General features: G+C 38.5%; 2 protein-coding genes and 1 long non-coding RNA gene across 4 annotated transcripts in view; 1 reads left to right on the top strand and 2 right to left on the bottom strand.

Moving 5' to 3' along the window:
• LOC132036253 (uncharacterized) overlaps positions 1–2681 on the bottom strand; it is a 131623-nt gene extending 128942 nt beyond the window's left edge. The window contains exons 1-4 of one of the 2 annotated variants that reach the window (XM_059426927.1): positions 2677–2681; positions 2487–2565; positions 2196–2343; positions 1610–1733 (exon numbers count right to left, since the gene is read on the bottom strand). In XM_059426927.1, coding sequence (XP_059282910.1) covers positions 1610–1733; positions 2196–2343; positions 2487–2562 — 348 coding nt within the window. In that variant the 5' untranslated portion in view covers positions 2563–2565; positions 2677–2681. The remainder of the gene's footprint in view (positions 1–1609; positions 1734–2195; positions 2344–2486; positions 2566–2676) is intronic. The other variant, XM_059426861.1, reaches the window with a different exon arrangement.
• LOC132036924 (uncharacterized) overlaps positions 1–3381 on the top strand; it is an 82823-nt gene extending 79442 nt beyond the window's left edge. The window contains exon 2 of the long non-coding RNA XR_009409718.1: positions 3248–3381. This is a non-coding gene — a long non-coding RNA (uncharacterized LOC132036924). The remainder of the gene's footprint in view (positions 1–3247) is intronic.
• Positions 2884–3469, bottom strand: LOC132036838 (uncharacterized). The gene is made up of 3 exons (XM_059427265.1): positions 3267–3469; positions 3078–3183; positions 2884–2992 (listed from the first exon to the last, which is right to left on the bottom strand). The coding sequence occupies exons 1-3, from the start codon at positions 3467–3469 to the stop codon at positions 2891–2893; spliced, it is 411 nt and encodes a 136-aa protein (XP_059283248.1). The 3' UTR covers positions 2884–2890.
• Positions 3470–19511: the final 16042 nt, after the last annotated feature.

Genomic DNA, 19511 nt, shown 5'->3' with positions numbered 1-19511 from the left:
AATCATGAAGATATTTGTGTGATTGATAGTGGAACAACACATGCCATATTCAAAGATGAGAAATACTTTTCTCACTTGTGTAGAAAAAAGGGAAATATTAATACAATTTCTAGCAATTCAAAATTGATTGAAGGCTCCGGAAGAGCTACTATATTTCTGCCTAAGGGGACTAAACTTGTTATAGAAGATGTATTATTCTCTTCTAAATCCCCAAGAAACTTCTTAAGTTTCAAAAATATCCGCCGTAATGGGTATCACGTTGAGACATTAAACGATGAATATCTTGCCATTACAAAGAATGCCTCCGGCCAGAAATACATTTTTGAGAAATTCCCAACTTTGTCTTATGGTCTGTATTATGCAGAAATTAGTACAATTGAAGCACACTCGATCGTAAACCAGAAGTTTAATAATTCAAGTACTTTTGTGCTTTGTCATGACCGAATAGGTCACCCTGGATCAATAATGATGAGACAAATTATTGAAAATTCAAATGGGCATCCACTTAAGAACCTGAAGATTCTTGAAAGTGGTGAATTTTCATGTGCCGCTTGTTATCAGGCTAAATTAATAGCTAAGCCATCACCAATGAAAGTTGGCATTGAATCCCCTGCCTTTCTAGAACGTATACATGGGGATATATGTGGACCTATTCATCCACCTTGCGGGTCATTCACTTATTTTATGGTCCTAATAGGCGTATTTTCAAGATGGTCTCATGTGTGCCTCCTATCATCTCACAACCTGGCGTTTGCGAAATTATTGGCACAAATAATACGCTTAAGGGCACAGTTTTTGGATTATACCATTAAGGCTATACGCCTCGATAATGCCGGAGAATTTACGTCTCAATCTTTTGATGATTATTGTTTGTCAGTTGGGATAAAAGTTGAACATCCTGTAGCACATGTTCATACCCAAAATGGCCTTGCTGAGTCATTTATTAAACGGCGACAATTGAAATGTAAAGAAAACAGAAAAAGTGAATAACGCCCTCTTTGCAAAGACAGCTTGGCGGCTAGTTTTGTCCCCTCAATATCGATGGTCCAAGGCTATTTCATCTAAATAGAAACAGAGTCACCTTATCCGTAATAAGTCAGAATAATCTCTTAAAGATTATTATTACTAATAAGCTGCAATTTCCCAGGACTAACAGTGAGAATTAATTAAAACTCGAGAGAAAGAAACTTTATTGTTTCATACAGTGGATATCTGCAAATAATTTAAATGACAATAGTGAGTGGTGCAATGCTTCATGTTTCAGTTGAAGTTTACGAAGGAACATCTATCTTGAAAAGAGATTCATACCTTGATATGCTCCACAAAACCATATTCCTCTCTTCCCTTGGATTTGGTGTAGCTCACATGAAGTTTTTGATGCAGCAACTGAAGGGACTGGGTGGCTTGTTTTCCACTTAAGCAAGGTATGCTCTGGTGAGTGAGGAGGATCGAGGGTTACAAGATAAGGCAGCTCTGAGTCACCTAGATTCTGTAAGTTTAGACAGCTCATAAATTAAGAGAGCAGGTATAAGAGAAAAGACCCCACTGAAGAGCATTATCTTCTACTTTCTGTAGAAGGTCAACCTAATTCTTGTATTGCATAACACACCTGGATTATATTGAGCCAATATGTCGCACATCCTCTATTATTCATGGTTCCAAGAAAGTTACAAGCACTCCATGCTGCTGGGTTGCGAGGAAGGAATGCTTTGTCACGATGAAGGAAAATATCGCTGTTGTAGAGGAAGAGAAAATGAATTTGCACTTTGACATCATAAATCTTATTAAGACTACGGTCCAATCCACCAACTACCAACTCACTTCTTTCAAACCAGGCAGCAAGCGAAATAAGTTAAAAAAAGAATTTGTCACTTCTTTCAACATGATATTCTGCCTCTTTAAGTAGTGCTCGTGGTTGTGGGTACAATCTTAGAAGCGGATGGCAGAATTACTAACTCATTAAACCAGCCACCATTAAAATATGCATTTTAACTGAACTTCACTAAAGCACAAAATAGAGCTTCTCTGGTAACAGAAAATACAAATACTAACATGGCTTTACATTTATTACCTTTTCTTAGAGGAAGATAAACCACATTAGTGATGTCAGTGTATGGATGAAATTCAACAAAAGATAAAAGTAAACTTAAATAGAAAAGGAAGCCAACGCATTCAAATAAAGGAGACGAAAGTACCTATAGACATACTGGAAAGCACCCAGTGTTCTAATTTCATCGTATGTTGCCTCTTTGCCCAACATTTTCAGAGTATCTGGAGCATGTGCGGCCATTATGCATCCATCAAATACTTCTTTGGCACCATCACTGCAAGCTATGGTACAACCTGCAAGGGCTCTTTCTTTTACTGTTGGAATCACGAGTAGTTCGTAGCTATGTGATGGTAACACAATACAGCTAATTGGAAGAAGCCATAATTAACAACACAGCTAACTCTTGCAAGAAGCCATAAATAAAACCAAAATACACCTTCTTCATTTGTCGATACAGATTTTACTTCACAACCAGTTCTTACTTGGCAGCCTCTCTTCTCAAGTTCCTCCATAACCTGCATTCGATGCCCCCACCAAATCACTCACAAGAAAGTGAAAATTGGTAGCCTAAAGTTTTCCTTAGGGAAATTGCAAGTATGTTGTGGTATCTATGAAAAAAAAATCACCTTGTTTACATATGTATGTGATTGCCATCTAACAGTGAGCAATTGAGGGAGACCAAATAGCGGTAAAGAAAGAAACACAAGCACCCTTAGGCACAAGATAAAATGATATGGGTAATTCAAAATATTGCATGCAACACATTCTCAATAGGCTATAATCTACACAAGAAGTACGTTAAGACGAACGTTAATTAAACAGCAGATAAGAGACAAAAACCTACAAAAGATGGTGGTCGTGGCAGAATGAAAAAACGTAATAAGCAGAAAAGCCCAATACTCCTGCTAAGGGACAGGGCCAGATTGAAGCACAAATTGGAATCTGTGGAACATTTGTGTGAATCAAATGAACAAAAAGGCTAAATACAAGTATTAGAATCAATAACTACGACAAACAGCAGGGTCACCAGATAAGCCTTCTGAAATAACTCCGAATAGCCATGTGACTCAATAAACTGCCCAACTGTTTCATTGCGATCAACGTCAGGACCGTTGTCCAGTGCTTCAAGGTAACTGCAAACAATAAAAAATCAACATGAAATGAATTGAATAGTGATAAGAAGTCACAAATATACAGATAAATAAGTAATTGGTACCTTATGGCATCCTGTTTGAATCTGATAATTTCTCTAATCATTTGCCAAAAATATGGATTCAATACATTCTTCTTTTGTGCAAACAAACTAGAGAATCCATTACGGGTACCCCATTCGCAACCACGGCCTTGGTCTAAGCTCACTGAGAATGACATATTTGAGATCTCCAAATCAACTCCGAGGCACTCAAAAAATTCCATCATGTTTGGATAACTTACCTGTCAAGTGCACCATTTCAGCATCCACATATGCTCACCCCAAAAGATGGGCTTAAAACAACTCTGGATATAACAATTTCCAATTGAATGCCCAAAAGAAGGATACAGAGAGCAGAAATATTGTCAGGAATTGGATCGAACAAAGCATTATCTTTAGAGATGATGGCCAAAAACACACCTGAACTATCACTTTTTCGCGAGTTTCAACCCCCAACTATCAGTTGTTCGCTTTTTCTACCTGAACTATCACCATCTACTCCTTTTCCTACCTAAACTATCACCATCTATGTATTAAAAAATACCTAGTTGAGTAGATGGTGATAGTTAAGGTAGGAAAAGGGAACAGTAATACATAGATGGTGATAGTTTAGGTAGAAAAAGGGAATAACTGATAGTTAGGTATGAAACTCACGAAAAAATGATAGTTCAGATGTGTTTTTTGTTACATCCACTTTCGTACGTTGAAGTGCGTCGTAAGTGAGTCGATATAAGCTCGGAGAGAAAGACTATTCTCAATTTCATAAGTGTTTAAAACCATTTACAGCACATGTTGGACGGTTTAGAAGTTAAACGAATCGAAGAAAATAAGTTCTGTCGAAAGTCGGCAAGTTTGGAATGTTATAACCCGTACTTTTGGGGTAAGACTAGGAGTTCTTAACATGATGAGGTCATTTTATGAGGTATTTGAATCATATAATCGTCGTACGTTAAGTTTTGAAGTCAAGCGAGTTGTAAAACAAAAGTCGGCAAAAGTTATCGTAATTTACGTTCATAAGTTTATTGAAATTTGGGTCTAATGTCACTGATATTTTCTCCCAATATACTTGGAGTTACGGGGTCATCCACCCACCGAATTGAAGGTCTACGAGTCTAGTTTCCACTGCAATAAACCGTTTGTCGATACGACATCAGAGTAGAGAGATATTCGTGTTTTTATGAGACTGCACAGGCAGCCACCTTTGGGACCCACTTGAGGAGGGGAAATTTTCTAACTTATCATTTAAGCGGAGCAAGGCTTGTTTTATTCCATTTTTCTACCATACCAAAGGTCGTAACACCTCCCAAACTCTCTCTAAGTGTCCTCCCATGGTTCAAGAGTAAATCCAAAGCTAAACTATCCAAATCCAACATCAAAAGTCTTGTGAGACTAGAGGAAAGTGCTTCTATTGTGTTATTGTCATGTTGAGGGTTGTTCTACGTTGAAGGAAGTATTTGTTGAAGTCTGTTTCTTGTTATCTAAGGTAAGTTTTCCCCTCTTCTACTTGTGCTTGAGCATATCTAACCTTTAGCTAAGTTGTAAGGAGGAGTAAGTTGCAAGATAACATTTGGTAGTTGTTTGTAATGTAGTTGATGAGTTGTGTTGGGATGTTTAGTGTTGTTCTTATGATAAGTATAAGGCTGGAAATTATGTGAATATACCTGTTTAGATGCTGGGAGTATAAACATATAGTATATGAGTTAGGTTGATGATTTGATTATGCTTAGAAGATGTAAGTTATAAGTTAAATGACTAGATGAGGTAGCTAAAGTGTTGTTTGTATTGTATAATGTGTTGGGGCTGGTTTTGGTGATCGTTTTGTTATAAGAAAAGGGCTGGAAATGTCTACATATATGTTCATGTGTTGATTGATGGAGTTGCAGGGATTATAAGGGAGCTAGGTGAAGATATATGTCGTAAAAGCTTGTATAGGATGATTTGCCATTTGTCGGCTTGTTGTTATGTTTCCCATTGTTAATAGTAGAATTGTCTTCTTTGTGTAGCTTGAGTTGCAAGGGAAGCTGATTTCGTCGTTCCGTTGAAGGTCGGGTTAGAGGTATGAAAGGCTAATCATACCCTTTTCTTTGGCATGAATCCATAGCAAGTTCCTTTTTCAGGAAACGAGTTTCAAATGAAATATTCAAAAATGATCTCTTCAGGGGTTCAATTGCCCTTATGCTCTTGTTTCATTGTTTCCCCGATACTATAAGCTTCGTTAGAATATGTAATTAGTAAAATATATTTTGTAATATTTTGTAATCTTCTATTTTAGGATAGCATATGTTAGTATTATTTAGTGAAATTAGTTCCTAATTTGTAGCCTACAATTATGTTGTAAATCATGTATATCAACCCATTCATGGGAACAGATTATTCAAGGAAAACATTCTCTTACATGGTATCAGACTAGGTTCTCCTAAAAACCCTAGCATCCTAAAACCCTACCCCTCGGTAGCCAACCCCCCCCCCCCCCGACCCCCCCCCCCCCCCCACTCTCTCTTCGTTTTCCTCCTCTTCTCCATGGCCGACACCTCCAAGTTGCATCCTGCGACTACCGTCACCAATATCAAATCATGCATTCCTATTGTGCTTGACTACGAAGGAAGCCAATACAATAAGCTATGGCTACCTCTTCAAGCTCCATTGTCGTGCCAACTTGGTGATCGACCATATCCTACCTCACCGCCTCTCCCACCGTGCCACCACAAGCACGGTGCCCAGAAACTTCTAAGGCCATGGGAACGGGCCGGATGACATTGTTCGGCAATGGATTTATGGCACCATATCCAATGATCTTCTTAACACGATCATTCATCCGTAGACACCGCCGCCGAGGCTTGGGACCGCCTTGTTCATCTTTTCGGGACAATAAATCGGCTAGGGCTCTCGCTCTTGATGCGAAGTTCACCAACACCAAATTGGTGGATTTTCCGAATGTGAAAGCATCTTGCGCTGGTGAAAGTTCTTGCGAGACAACCTTGCCAACGTCGGTCACAGTTTTCGACGAACGACTTGTGCTTCGCCTTCGTGAGGGTTGTCGGAGGAATATAAGACTTTTCGCACAACGGTGCAAAGCACCGTACTCTCTCCCGTCTTTTGACGTTGTCCGGTCGATGCTTGAGCTTGAGAAGATAGCCATGCCGAGGACGCCATTCACGACGCCCTACCAATGCTGCTCTTGTTTCCCGCAATGTTCTCCTCGGCATTTCTCGAGGTAATGGACGACCCCCATAATTCTGAAAATAACGCCAACAATCGTGGAACTTCGCGAGAATCGTGGCAAGAAAAAAACAACGCGGTCGCGGCGCGAACCGCAACAACCGCGGTGGCGCGGCGTGGACAAAGCAGCGGCGGGGGCGCCGCCGCCACCGCACGGCCGCGGCGGCGGCGGCAAGGCCTCGACTCGCCCGTCGTGGTATTATCCACCATGGGCGGCCCGGGGCCACGGCCGTGGGCCGCCCCGCCTTGTCCCTATCCTACGGCGGGATGGCGGCGGCCCGTGGCGGGCGGCAAGCCACGTCCGGCTCCCTCGCGGCGGGGAGTTCTTGGTCCTCGTCCTCCACGGTGGATTACACTCGTCGGCCTCGTCATCACATGGCGGGTATGCGCCCGAGATATTGATCAAGCTATGCACACAATGTCGTTGAATCCGCCCGATGACGGAATTGGTACATGGACACCGAGCCACATCTCATATGACCAACTCCCAAGGTACTCTCTCGTCTTATTATCAATTGAGCAAAAATAATGGCATTTTTGTTGGTAATGGTAGCATGATTCCAATTCGTGGTTATGGTCGGGCTTCCTTCAAGTAAATCCCTCTTTAAAGGCGAAAAATGTCTTACATGCACCCAAACTCATCAAAAACCTTATTTCGTTCGTAAATTTACTATAGATAATATGGTTTACGTTGAATTTGATCCCTTTGGTTTTAATGTGAAGGATTTACGGACGGGGAAAAAACTCATGAGATGTGAGAGTTCGGGTGATCTTTATCCATTCTTCCCAAATTTTCGAGCCATCTCGCCATTCACACCATCTGCGCTTAGTGTCATCTCTCCTCATATCCGGCACTCCCGCTTGGTCATCCAGGGGATGTTATTCTTATTTCTTTACGTAGTAGTAATTTGATTGAATGTAATAAGGCTCGAAACAATGTTTGTCATTCTTGCCCTGCGGGGAAATTAATTAAATTGCCTTTTTATGACTCTCTTTCAACTACTACTATGCCCTTTGATATTGTTCACGATGATGTATGGATCGCACCTTGTTCTTAGCTCATCCGATCCACGAGATATTATGTTTTATTTCTTGACAATTACACAAATTTTCTTTGGACTTTTCCAATCAAAACAAAGTCCCGGGTTTATGATGTTTTCTTGTCGTTCGAATTTCATTCGCACTCGGTTTGAAAAAGAAATCAAAACTTTTCAATGTGACAACGGGCGTGAATTTGATAATGGTCCTTTTCATAAATTTTGTGAACAAAACGGGATGTGTTTCCGCTTTTCTTGTCCCCACACTTCCCCCCCCCCAAAATGGTAAGGCGGAACGGAAAATAAAATCGATCAATAATGTTGTTCGTACACTCCTTGCCCATGCATCTATGCCCCCCTCCTATTGGCATCACGCTTTGGCCATGGCCACGTACCTACACAATATTCTCCTTCTAAACTCTTAGCATATAAGACACCCACTCACATTCTTTATCAAAAGAATCCATCCTACTCTCATCTTCGAGTTTTTGGTTGTCTATGCTTTCCTCTCTTTCCCTCCACACAAATTCATAAGCTACGATCTAGGTCCACTCCATGTGTCTTCCTAGAATACCCTTCCAACCATCGGGGTACAAATGCTATGACTTATCGAGCCGAAAAATAATCATAGCTCGGCATGTGTGGTTTGATGAAAATTCCTTTCCTTTTCACAAATGCATACTCTATCTCCTACCTCATATGATTTTTTGGATGATGATAATTCCCGTTGAGAATCCACATTGCGTGACCAGGCCGGCTGCTTCCCCCAATACGACCCCTCCTCTCGTGCAACCCACCACCCGATCTCCCCCTACCTCTTCTCCTTCATCGCCGATCGCCCACCCGGTCGCCTCCACCGCCCCCATGGCGGTTCCCCGCCGCGACTTCCTCTCCCACACTCCCCACCACGCGCAGCGGCGGCCCGCGTGCCACCCACCCATTGTGCGTCGCGTGACTACACATAGTCAACATGGGATTTTTAAGCCCAACTCAAAGTACCATAATCAAGCCTTAAGTGTCACCACCAATTCCATCTCCCCCATTCCTCGGAATCCCGTTGGTGCCCTTAATGATCCGAATTGGAAGAATGCTATGCAAGATGAATATAATGCTCTTATTGATAGTAAGACTTGGGAGTTGGTCCCTCGTCCTCCAAATGCTAATATTATTCGGTCTTTATGGATTTTTCGGCATAAAAAGAAATCTGATGGTTCTTTTGAGAGGCATAAAGCCCGTCTTGTAGGTGATGGCAGGTCTCAACGGGAGGGTGTTGATTGTGACGAGACGTTCAGTCCGGTGGTCAAGCCGGCAACTATCCGTGTGGTTCTTACTATTGCTTTATCTCGCTCTTGGCCCATTCACCACTTGATGTAAAGAATGCTTTCTTGCATGGCAATTTGAATGAGATCGTCTATATGTATCAACCTTTGGGGTTCCCGGATCCGGCTCGTCCCATCATGTTTGTCTCTTGCGTAAATCTCTTTATGGTTTAAAGCGAGCACCACGGGCTTGGTATCGGCATTTTTCTTTGAATATGTGGCAACCATTGGTTTCTCCCATAGTACATACGACAACTCTCTTCATCTTTTGTCGTGGGAAAGATATTGCTTATATTTTGTTATATGTGGATGATATTATTCTAATCGCATCTTCGTACTCTCTCGGACTCGGCATCATGTCCAAATTAGCTACGGAATTTGCAATGAAAGACTTGGGTCCGGTCGAGCTATTTTTTGGGGATTGCGGTCTCCGGGGACAACAATAGCCTCTTTATGTCTCGAGTTCTTATGCGAGAGGATATTCTTGACGAGAAAGCGAGCATGTCACGGTGTAAGCCCCGCCCGCTCCGGTTGACTCGAAAGGGCAAACTCGACGAACGCGCCCCGTACGAGGATCCCTCGAAGTATCGTCGTACGGGCCCCCCGGTGCTTTGCAATACTTGACATTCACTCGACCCGACATATCATACGCCGTTGTCCAACAAGTTTGCTTGTTTATGCATGACCCAAGGTCCGGCCAAAGATATGGAAGCATTAAAACGCATTTTGCGTTACATTCGAGATACGATTGACTTTGGCACACGTTTATACAAATCCCATCTCTGATGTACTCCTATCATATACGGATGCTGATTGGGGAGGATGTCCAGACACTCGACGCTCCACGTCGGGTTATTGTGTCTATCTTGGGGATAACTTGATTTCTTGGTCTTCCAAGCACCAACCTACTCTATCTAAGTCAAGTGCTGAAGCAGAATACAGAGGGGTTGCTAATGTTGTCTCTGAGTCTTGTTGGATTCGTAACTGGTTGCTTGAACTCCATTGTCCTATTCGTAAAGTAACGTTGGTCTATTGTGATAATGTAAGTGCCATTTACTTGTACGGAAATCCGGTACAACATCAACGTACCAAGCATATCGAAAGGGACATTCACTTTGTTCACGAAAAGGTTAGACGTGGCGAAGTTCGTGTCCTACACGTTCCGTCCCGTTATCGATTTTGACATTTTTCACCAAAGGTCTTAAAGCGCGTACTATTTGATGATTTTCGCGCACGGTCCCGTTCGTAAACCTCCCGCTTCGCGGGGGTGTGTTAGAATATGTAATTAGTAAAATATATTTTGTAATATTTTGTAATCTTCTATTTTAGGATAGCATATGTTAGTATTATTTAGTGAAATTAGTTCTAATTTGTAGCCTACAATTATGTTGTAAATCATGTATATCAACCCATTCATGGGAACAGATTATTCAAGGAAAACATTCTCTTACACTTCCTATATCTATTTATGGTTTGTACTCCTCATAGGCAATGCAACTAAGTTATATTGGCTTCCTCGTAGAGGCTTCCTTCGTATAATGACGCTTAGTACGAGTTGCTCCATATATGTGCTAGATAGCTCTAGACTTTTCCTTATGTAATGTTGCCTTAGTGATACGAGTTCCATATGTTCATTGGTAATACTTTGTTTTTGTCCGAAAACACATACGAACCACAACGGCTCCCTCATAAGAACTCATGTGGTAAAACGACCACTCGTAAGGATTGTTCTACCCATGCTCATTGATAGTTCCATATATGTCTTAATTAGTAGTACCTTGATAGGTTCAGTTCCATGTACTTGTTAGTAGCTACTCGTTCCATTTAGAAAGTGTTTACAAGTTGTAGTGACTCCCTTACGGGAACTATAGCATAAGGACAATAGAGAGTAACCCTATGCGAGCTGTTTGTTGCTAATATACGTAGCGAGGATGAGATGAGATTCCTATTTGATGGATAGATACTTCTTGTATTGTGCTTTGATGACCTTGGTAGCCGTGATACGAAAACTCCCCTTTGTGGAGGTATCTTGATGTTACTTTAGATGTATATAACAGACAGGTCTGAAGACTTAGCAAGTACAGGAGTGCTAGTCTAGCAGATACGGGCATGATAGCCTGGTAGCAGGGGCAGAGCCAAGTGTAACCGAGGGGGTTCATCCGAACCCCCTCGGCGAAAAATTACAGTGTATATTGAAGGTTAAAATTATTTTTTATGTATATATGATAGGTGTTGAACCCAGCAAAGCTTCTTCGTATGTTTACCTCTTCATATTTTTTGAACCCCTTGCGAAAATCCACAAACTCACACGTTCGGGGTAGATGACGGATACGCTAGTCCGCAAGTACCGGGTTAATGGTTGGGTAAGAAATAATAATACGAGTACGTGAGCCGCGAAAGTAAAGACTTACAAGTCTGGTAGCTAGTAGGGGTGGGCGTTCGGTTCTTCGACTCGATTTTTTCAAAGTTCGGTTCGGTTTTTCGGTTTCGGTTTTTTGAAAGTGGACACCGAACACCACACCGAATTAGTTCGGTTCGGTTAGGTTTTTTGAAGTTCGGTTCGGTTTCGATTTTTCTAATTCGGTTTTTTTTCAACATGGGCTTAAAATGGGCTAATTTCTACTTGTAAAATTAGGGGTGGGCATTTTTATTAGTTAATAATTATTTTATGGAGCAAGGTCAATTTAAATTGGTGGGTCTGCGCAGACTGCAGAGTATGATGCGACACTACTAAAAAACTGCCAAAAATCGACGGACAAAAAACCGAAGCCTTATACGTCGGTTTAAAAAATCGACGGAAAACCGACTCCACGCATCGGTTTTTTACATTTCTAATTTTTTTTAATTATTTTAATTAGAAAGGCGACGGACGACGTCGATTTTTTTTGTGAATTTTGAAAATATATATCCGCCAAAAAAATCAACATCCCACGTCGGTTTATTAAAATAATAATAATAATAATAATTAATATAAAACCAACGGACAACGTCGGTTTTATTTTTAAAAATATTTTAAATAATATGCAATTCAATTTGTTTTTTTTTTAAATAATAAACAATTTTTTTTTAGGAAACCGACGGACATGGTCGGTTTCCTATTTTTTTTAAAAAAAAATTGGGTCAAATCTGGTCAAACGTGCGGGAAAAACCGACGGACAGGGTCGGTTTTGTCCGTCGGTTTTTCTTTAAAAACATTCCAGACGGGTTTTCATACCCATTTCTTCTCCTCTTCCTAATTAAACTCCCATTTCCCTCAAACCCTAGCTACCCGCCGCCCCCCTCCCCTCCGCCCAGCCCCGCCGCCCAACGGCGCCGCCTGCGTAGCCCGTCCCCACCAACCCCAGACCTGTTTTGAAGTTAATTAATTGAGGTTAGTTTCTCTTAAATTAGGGCTTTTAAAATTCTTTCAATTTAGTTTTATTTGTAGATTTTAGGCCTAATGCTAATCTATTTAGCTTTGTTAAACATCATTTGCAATGTTATTAATGTTGAATTTGTGAAAAAAATGTAAACTTTATTTGACTAGTTTAGTTGTCATTTTTTTTTTTTTTTTTTTTGGCTTGAGATTGTGCTATATTTCATGTTCTTTGTCAATGTATTTGTGTTAGCTCGGTTATTATTCTTTGTAATATTATTGATGTTGAATATGTGCAAAAATGTATACTTTAATTATTTGACTATTTTTTTTTTTTGTTCGATTGTGCTTTTTGTTAGAATTCCATAAGTTATTAGAATTGTTATTGATCATTCCAAATTAGAATTGGTTGAGATTGTGCTTTTCAAAGTTAGAATTGTTAAGTTATAGTATTTCTATAACCTCAATACTAAAATGTAGATTTTATTTCTCTAGATTTACTTTTCAATTTTTAGAATTGGTTGGAATTGTGTGCTTTTCAAAGTTAGAATTATTAAGTTATAATATTTCTATAACCTCGAAACTAAAATGTAGATTTTATTTCTCTAGATTTACTTTTTAATTTTTAGAATTAAAAGTTAGAATCCATAAGTTATTAAAGTTAGAATTGTTATTGAGAATTCAAAGTTAGAATTGGTTGGGATTGTGCTTTTCAAAATTATATTAAAGTTAGAATTTATAAATTATTAAAGTTAAATTGTTATTGAGAATTCAAAGTTACAAGTGGTTGGGATTGTGTTTCCTTAAGTTATATTTTAAGTTAGAATTCTTAAGTTATAATATATTTCTATAACCTCAATAATTTGTGGGTATATTTTTGTAGATGGATCGTATGTGGATGTATAATATGAATAATAGTAATCGTGTGGGTGTACATGATGAATTTGTTGAAGGTGTTGTTGGGTTTATCACATATGCAATGACAACTTCACCCTTTTTCAAAATGAAGGGGTAATTAGGTGTCCTTGTTCTCATTGGGGTGTATGAAGTATTTGAAACCGGAAGGTTAGTGGTTCATTTATATAGTCATGGGTTTAGCGAAATATTATGTTTGACCGATCATGGAGAAATCCGATGGGGTCAATGGTATGTTTTATAATATGGTTGTCGGTGAAAGTAGTGTGTGGTCGCCGAATATAGTCATGTCCAATATGATAGAGTTAATGATATGGTTAATGATGCTTTTGGCGTACGATGCAGGTTTGAACACGAGCAAAATTTCGAGGAACCTCACAATGAAGAAGCAATGCGCTACATCGAAATTGAAGATGCTAGTCGTCCACTTTGGGTAGGGAGTCGGCATTCTAAGTTGTCTCTGTTGCGGTTAGAATGATTAACATCAAATCGTATCGGTACATTGCGCTGAAGCTTCTATGGACTCAATGATTAATCTTGTAGGAACTAGTTAGTCCGAATTCGACATACCTAAGAGTTACTATGAAGCAAAGAGATTGATTTCCAAATTAGAATTGTCGTATGATAGAATTCATTGTTGTCCAAACGGTTGTATGTTGTTCTATAAGCAAGATCGATTTAAATGAATGTAAAATATGTGGACATGCGCGTTATAAGCGGACACCTAGTGGGAAGATGGTTCCAATTAAGGTGATGCATTATTTACCTATTATACCTGGGTTAAAGAGGTTGTTGGCATCGCCGAGTTCTGCTCCTCACATGAGATGGCACAGTGAAAATAGAAGGACACCTGGTGTTATATGTCATCCATCGGATGGAGAAGCGTGGAAACATTTTGACAGAACTTATCCTGATTGTGCTAGTGAACGAAGAAACATTCATTTGGGTTTGTGTGCGGATGGTTTCACACCATACCGTTTCGCCGTACACCCTATTCTTGTTAGCACGTATTTTACTCCATATAATCTACCGCCCGAGATGTGTGTGACAAGTCCCTATATATTCCTAAATTGTATTATCCTGGTCCTTGTAATCCAAAAGTTTTGATTGATGTCTCTATCTACAACCTTTGATTGATGAGTTAAAACAATTGTGGTGTGAAGGTGTAGTGACATATGATATGACAACTAAGAGCAATTTCAATATGCGTGCTTCTTTGATGTGGACTATTAACGATTTTCATGCGTATGGGATGTTGTACGGTTGGATATTTGCTAGAAAGCTTGCTTGTCCTCATTGCGTGGAAATGGTAAAGCCTTCACTTTAAAACATGGCCATAAAAATTCATGGTTTGATTGTCATCGTCAATTCTTGCCTATGGATCACCAATTCGGAAAATGAAACAAGCATTTAGAACTAGTTTGGATTTAATAATGGACTTATGTTAAAACTAGTTAATGGTACTTTTGGTTGGACATTTAAATATTTCTGAACTTTGAAGGTCTATTTAGATCGTATTTTATGTGTTTTATTATTACTTAGGGTGATTTTATGTGTTGTAGCTCTTTTAGAATTGATTTGGAGCATTTTAATGCTAGTTTTGAGCAGCTTTTGAGTACGGGTTTCTATGCGGGTGTGGGACGCGAAAATGCATGAATTGCATGCGGAAATTTTCGGAAAAGCCGACGATCATCGGTTTTTAAGTAAATTAATTTTGCAAATTTTCCGGAAAAAACCGACTCGGTCGTCGATTTTCGGGAAATTAATTCTTAAATTTTATGAAAAAACCAACGCCTTGTGTCGGTTTTTTATTTAAAATAAAAAAAATTTAAATAAAAAACGAGACACGGTCGTCGGTTTTTTTCATAAAATATATATTATTTTTATATAAGATCAAAAATCGAGAAATTAAAAAAATTGACTCGATCCGTCCGGTTTTTTTTTTAATTTTTTTTTTTTATAAAAAATTATTGGATAAAACCCGACGGATCACGTAACCGACGCGATCCATTGGAAAAAACCGACGTAGTCCGTCGGTTTCAAAAAGCGAGCATGAAAACCGACGGACCGTAAAGGTCGGTTTCCGTTTCCCGGTTTCATTAAAAAACCGATGCGGTCCGTCTGTTTTTTCCTTTTTTTTAGTAGTGTGATTATTGAATGCTTATTGATTGTTTCAAAATGAGATGCTTCATATATATATATGCCGAAGTCCTATAGATAAGAAAACATCATCACCAAAATATTGAATTCTATGTTAACTTCCAATACCACATTGTTTTGTTACCTAACTTAAAACACATAAGAGGACATAGAAGTTGATATCATACAGAAAATAATATTAAGTAGCTAAGAAGCAACAAGAAAATGGATCATGAACAGAGCCTATCAAAGGCCAACATGAAGAACAGTTACTAAAGGTTCTGAACTTCTGATATACATAAACCAAACAACTGAAGATGCGCCAATATTAGCTATATTCGGGACAAACATCACATTTAAGAATGAATATTGGAAAATTTGAACTCGTGATGTAATCTTTTGTATTATGAATGTCAAGCTGATCATTAAACTGACTGCAATTCATCAGTTCATTAAACTGAGGACAGAGGAGAGGAACTGAGGAAGCGAGGAAATGAAGTTAGGGCTCAGGTTAAGTGAATGAAATTAGGGTGGGTCTATACTCTATAGGAATGGGCTTGGATACATTAATTTGGGCCTGAGAGAGTGGATTGAGTGTTGTAAAAAAAATTGTATTCATGTAGTAAATCTTCAAAAAAAAAAAAAAAAACTTCGGTCAAACCGAAATACTGAAGAACCGTTGACCCGGAACCGAAACACCAAAAAATTGAATTAATTCGGTTCGGTCCGATTTTTCGATTTTCGGTGTTTATGCCCAGCCCTAGTAGCTAGCACATATGTACGAGACAATACGACTAGTTAGCATTGCAGTTTATATGCTCACGTGACTTGTGTATGATAGGTTAGACCTGTTATGAGCTGTGAGATGTTGTTACAGAAAGTCCAGCAAGGCAAAGCTACAGAGAAATACCACGTGTCCTGATTGGTAAGACTAGGATATATGACATTACAGACTTGTTGTATGATGTGATCTTCGATTTCCAGGTGATCTTGACACATGTTTTATCCTGTCATCACATCAGCATTTCTTTCATTTGATTACAGTACTCCTTTATGATTATTTTTTTACCTTACATACTCGGTACATTATTTCGTACTGACGTCCCTTTTGTCGGGGACGCTGCATTTCATGTTGCAGGTTCAGGTAGTCAGTTTGGCGGACCCTTGGAATAGATACTCTCAGTTCCAGCAGTTGATTGGTGAGACTCCATTTCATCCGGAGTGCAACCGAGTCTAAAGGTTATTTGATTTTGTGATGTACATGGTTTTACGGGTAGGTCGGGGCCCTGTCCCGACTATGTTATGTCTGTCACATGTTCTTAGAGGCTTTTGTAGACGTGTGTGTACCTGTGGTCAGTTACCATATGCTAGACAGATGTCTGTGTTGGTTGAGGCCTTGCAGGTCCGTGTGTTGATACGTGTATGTTTGGGATTTTCTGATTGTAGGTGTTGCAAATGTGGTAAGTTTACCAGTTTTACGGGATAGGTCACTCACGTACGTAAGGCATTAAGTGCCTGCCCACCTGGGGTGTGACATTTTGACCATTAACTCTTAATTTTTCCCATAAACAGTGAAGTAACCGGTCTATTTAGTTTCTATACTTACAATAAATCAAAATTGAGTTTAACGGTGATCATGTACCTTTTAAGCTTTCTTCTTTGACACATCAATATGCAACAGACTAAACTTTTAAGCACCCCGGTTTATTTCGTTGAGCTTTATAGTATAAAGAACCTCGTGAGTTAAATTTTTGAACCCGCCTTTTTTTGTTTGGCCCTAACTTCAATATGAAATTTGCCTAAGATCAGTTTCAGACGGAAGTACTGTCTTTCGAGGTCATGGATTGTTACATTTTAGAGATTAAAGTGTCTGAGGTTTGCCCTCCAGCTACTAGGGGTCATATAGAATTGCTACAGTATTGCTGTCCTGTCCCAATTTTTTAAACCATCAACATTTTGTCTTGGCTATTTCACCTAAAATGTTCTTTTGCAGTCTACGCCTTTTTTTTTTTTTTTTTTTTAACTTTTTTTTTTGGCACTACTACTGTGTCGGCTGCCTTGCAATTTGCCACGCTGGAGAGTGGAGACCTTCATATATGGATGGCCCTTTACCATTTAAATGGGATAAAATAGAATCACATAAAATGATTCAAAAGGGAGATATATGGAAAGTTCACCTATTACACACACTATTCTACTAGAGTACTAGTAGCCGGCTATAGCAAAGTGAACATAAAAACATAGACTATTCCCTAGCTCCATTTCAATTTACGTGATAACATTTCTTTTTTAGTCGGTTAAAAAAGAATGATATCTTTCTAAATTTTAAAAATAAGTTAGTTTAAAATTCTCATTTTATTTTTAATAACAATTTTTTAAAGTCACACAAATGTTGTGACATGTTTAACATAAGAAATTCAATTTTTTTATTTCTTAAACTTTATATCTATTCAAATTTGTTACATAAATTAAAACACAAATGTACTTGCCCGATTTAAGACCATAAAACCAAGGTCAAGATCCACGCCATTAGTTGTGACAGTCTTAGCATGTCCACCAAGATAATGTTCCTTCTCATGGATCACAACTTGCACACCAGCTTTTGCCAATTCATATGCAGAAACAAGTCCACTTATTCCAGCCCCCACTACTGCTACCTTCATTTTTATCACTTAGGCTTCTTCAAGATTATATCTGCAATAACAAATAAGTTAGATTAAAAGAGAAGGCTTATCATATGACAGAAGCAAAAAAGAAAAAATTTAATCATTATAACTTCCCTATTGTTCAGGAACTTAATGAGACACTGGAGCGTTTAACTACACTATCAGGTCACTCAAAGGATGACATTAATGGGTAAACTTAAGATTTTTAATCTTGAAAATAAGACGTGTTACATGTTACAACAGATAAATTGACCTAATAATTTAAAAATTACTTATACGGCTCGTTAACTTATTCAACTCCTACGAAATTAAAGTAAAATTAGTAGATTTCTCAAACTTGTCTTTATTTCATGTGGAGGTGAGGGTTAAAAAAAACAGAGAAACGAAAAATGTATTTTAAGAAAAAAATAAGTATCAAGACTTATAATCTAGTGGCATTGGCAGAAGGTTTCCAATCAATAGGTGTGTATTTAATCACTGTTATTTTCATGTCTAAACTTAGGCTTCAAAGTTACAAACTGCAATAACAATGTTGAAAGAGTAAGGTTGACGAGATAGAAGTTCAAAAGATACTCGTTATGCTTTATTTATAGGACGTGTGTTTGATTAGGCACAATAGTTAATTAAAAAAGAAAGACTGACTTAGTTTAGTATATACTAAATTTATTCTTAGAATCTTAAGCATATCATGATATTAGCATAATAAACATTTTAAAGTTAAAAAGTTTGCAAATAAGAAAAGTCTAATTCGTTTTTTAAGCGGATTTAAAAAAAAAAATGTGATCTAAAATATAACAAAAGGAGATAATAATCAATCTGAAATAGAATTCGGGCTAACTCAATCTCAAAAATCTAGTTCAAGAAGTGAAAATGATAAAAAATAATAGTATATGAAAATAAAACAAATTTTTCCGCCTATAAAATATTGTGAAACATTTAAAAGTACTCCCTCTTACCATTTTTACGAGGGTATTTGATTGGGCACAAAGTTTAAAAAACAAATAAAGGCTTTTGAAACTTGTGGTACAAAGCAAATCACAGAAATTTGTGTGACTAGAAATCATTTCATTAAAGGTAAAAAAATAAATTTAAAGTTAAATTGTTACTACATATAGAAAAATGTAAATTGTTACTGCATACAGAAAAATATCATTCTTTTTTTAACTGACTAAAAGAAAAAGTGTCATATAAATTGGGAAGGATAGAGGAATTTTTATTTCCCTACTTTTCTAAGAACTGAATGAGAAATTGGAGCATACAAAAGAGAGATGGAGAGGAAAACAAAGAAGCAACCTTTTGATTGAGACTGAAATACAGGACGAAAGGAAATGAAGTCAAATAGTAGAGTCGTGGAAAATCCATGTGCTGCTATATAAAGGGAAAGCTGGCGACACTTGTTTGTTTGGACGCTATAAATAGACCATAGGGTGGTCCAATGGGACGATTTTAGTGGTACTGGACGGGACAAGGATGGGAAGTGGGGGCTTAGGGGGACCGATCCTTAAGTGTGATGAGATTGGATTTGGGGGGACAAAATGCTAGGCCCGTCTGATCCCACTACTTTAACGGGACCGACACGAATGGGTTCTTAGTGAGATTTTTTTAGTTAATGCTATTAA

This window comes from Lycium ferocissimum, chromosome 1, assembly GCF_029784015.1.
Source record: "Lycium ferocissimum isolate CSIRO_LF1 chromosome 1, AGI_CSIRO_Lferr_CH_V1, whole genome shotgun sequence".
Taxonomy (NCBI): domain Eukaryota; kingdom Viridiplantae; phylum Streptophyta; class Magnoliopsida; order Solanales; family Solanaceae; genus Lycium; species Lycium ferocissimum.
The sequence above is the reverse complement of the archived record's forward strand: the minus strand, read 5'-3'. Positions and strand labels throughout refer to the sequence as shown.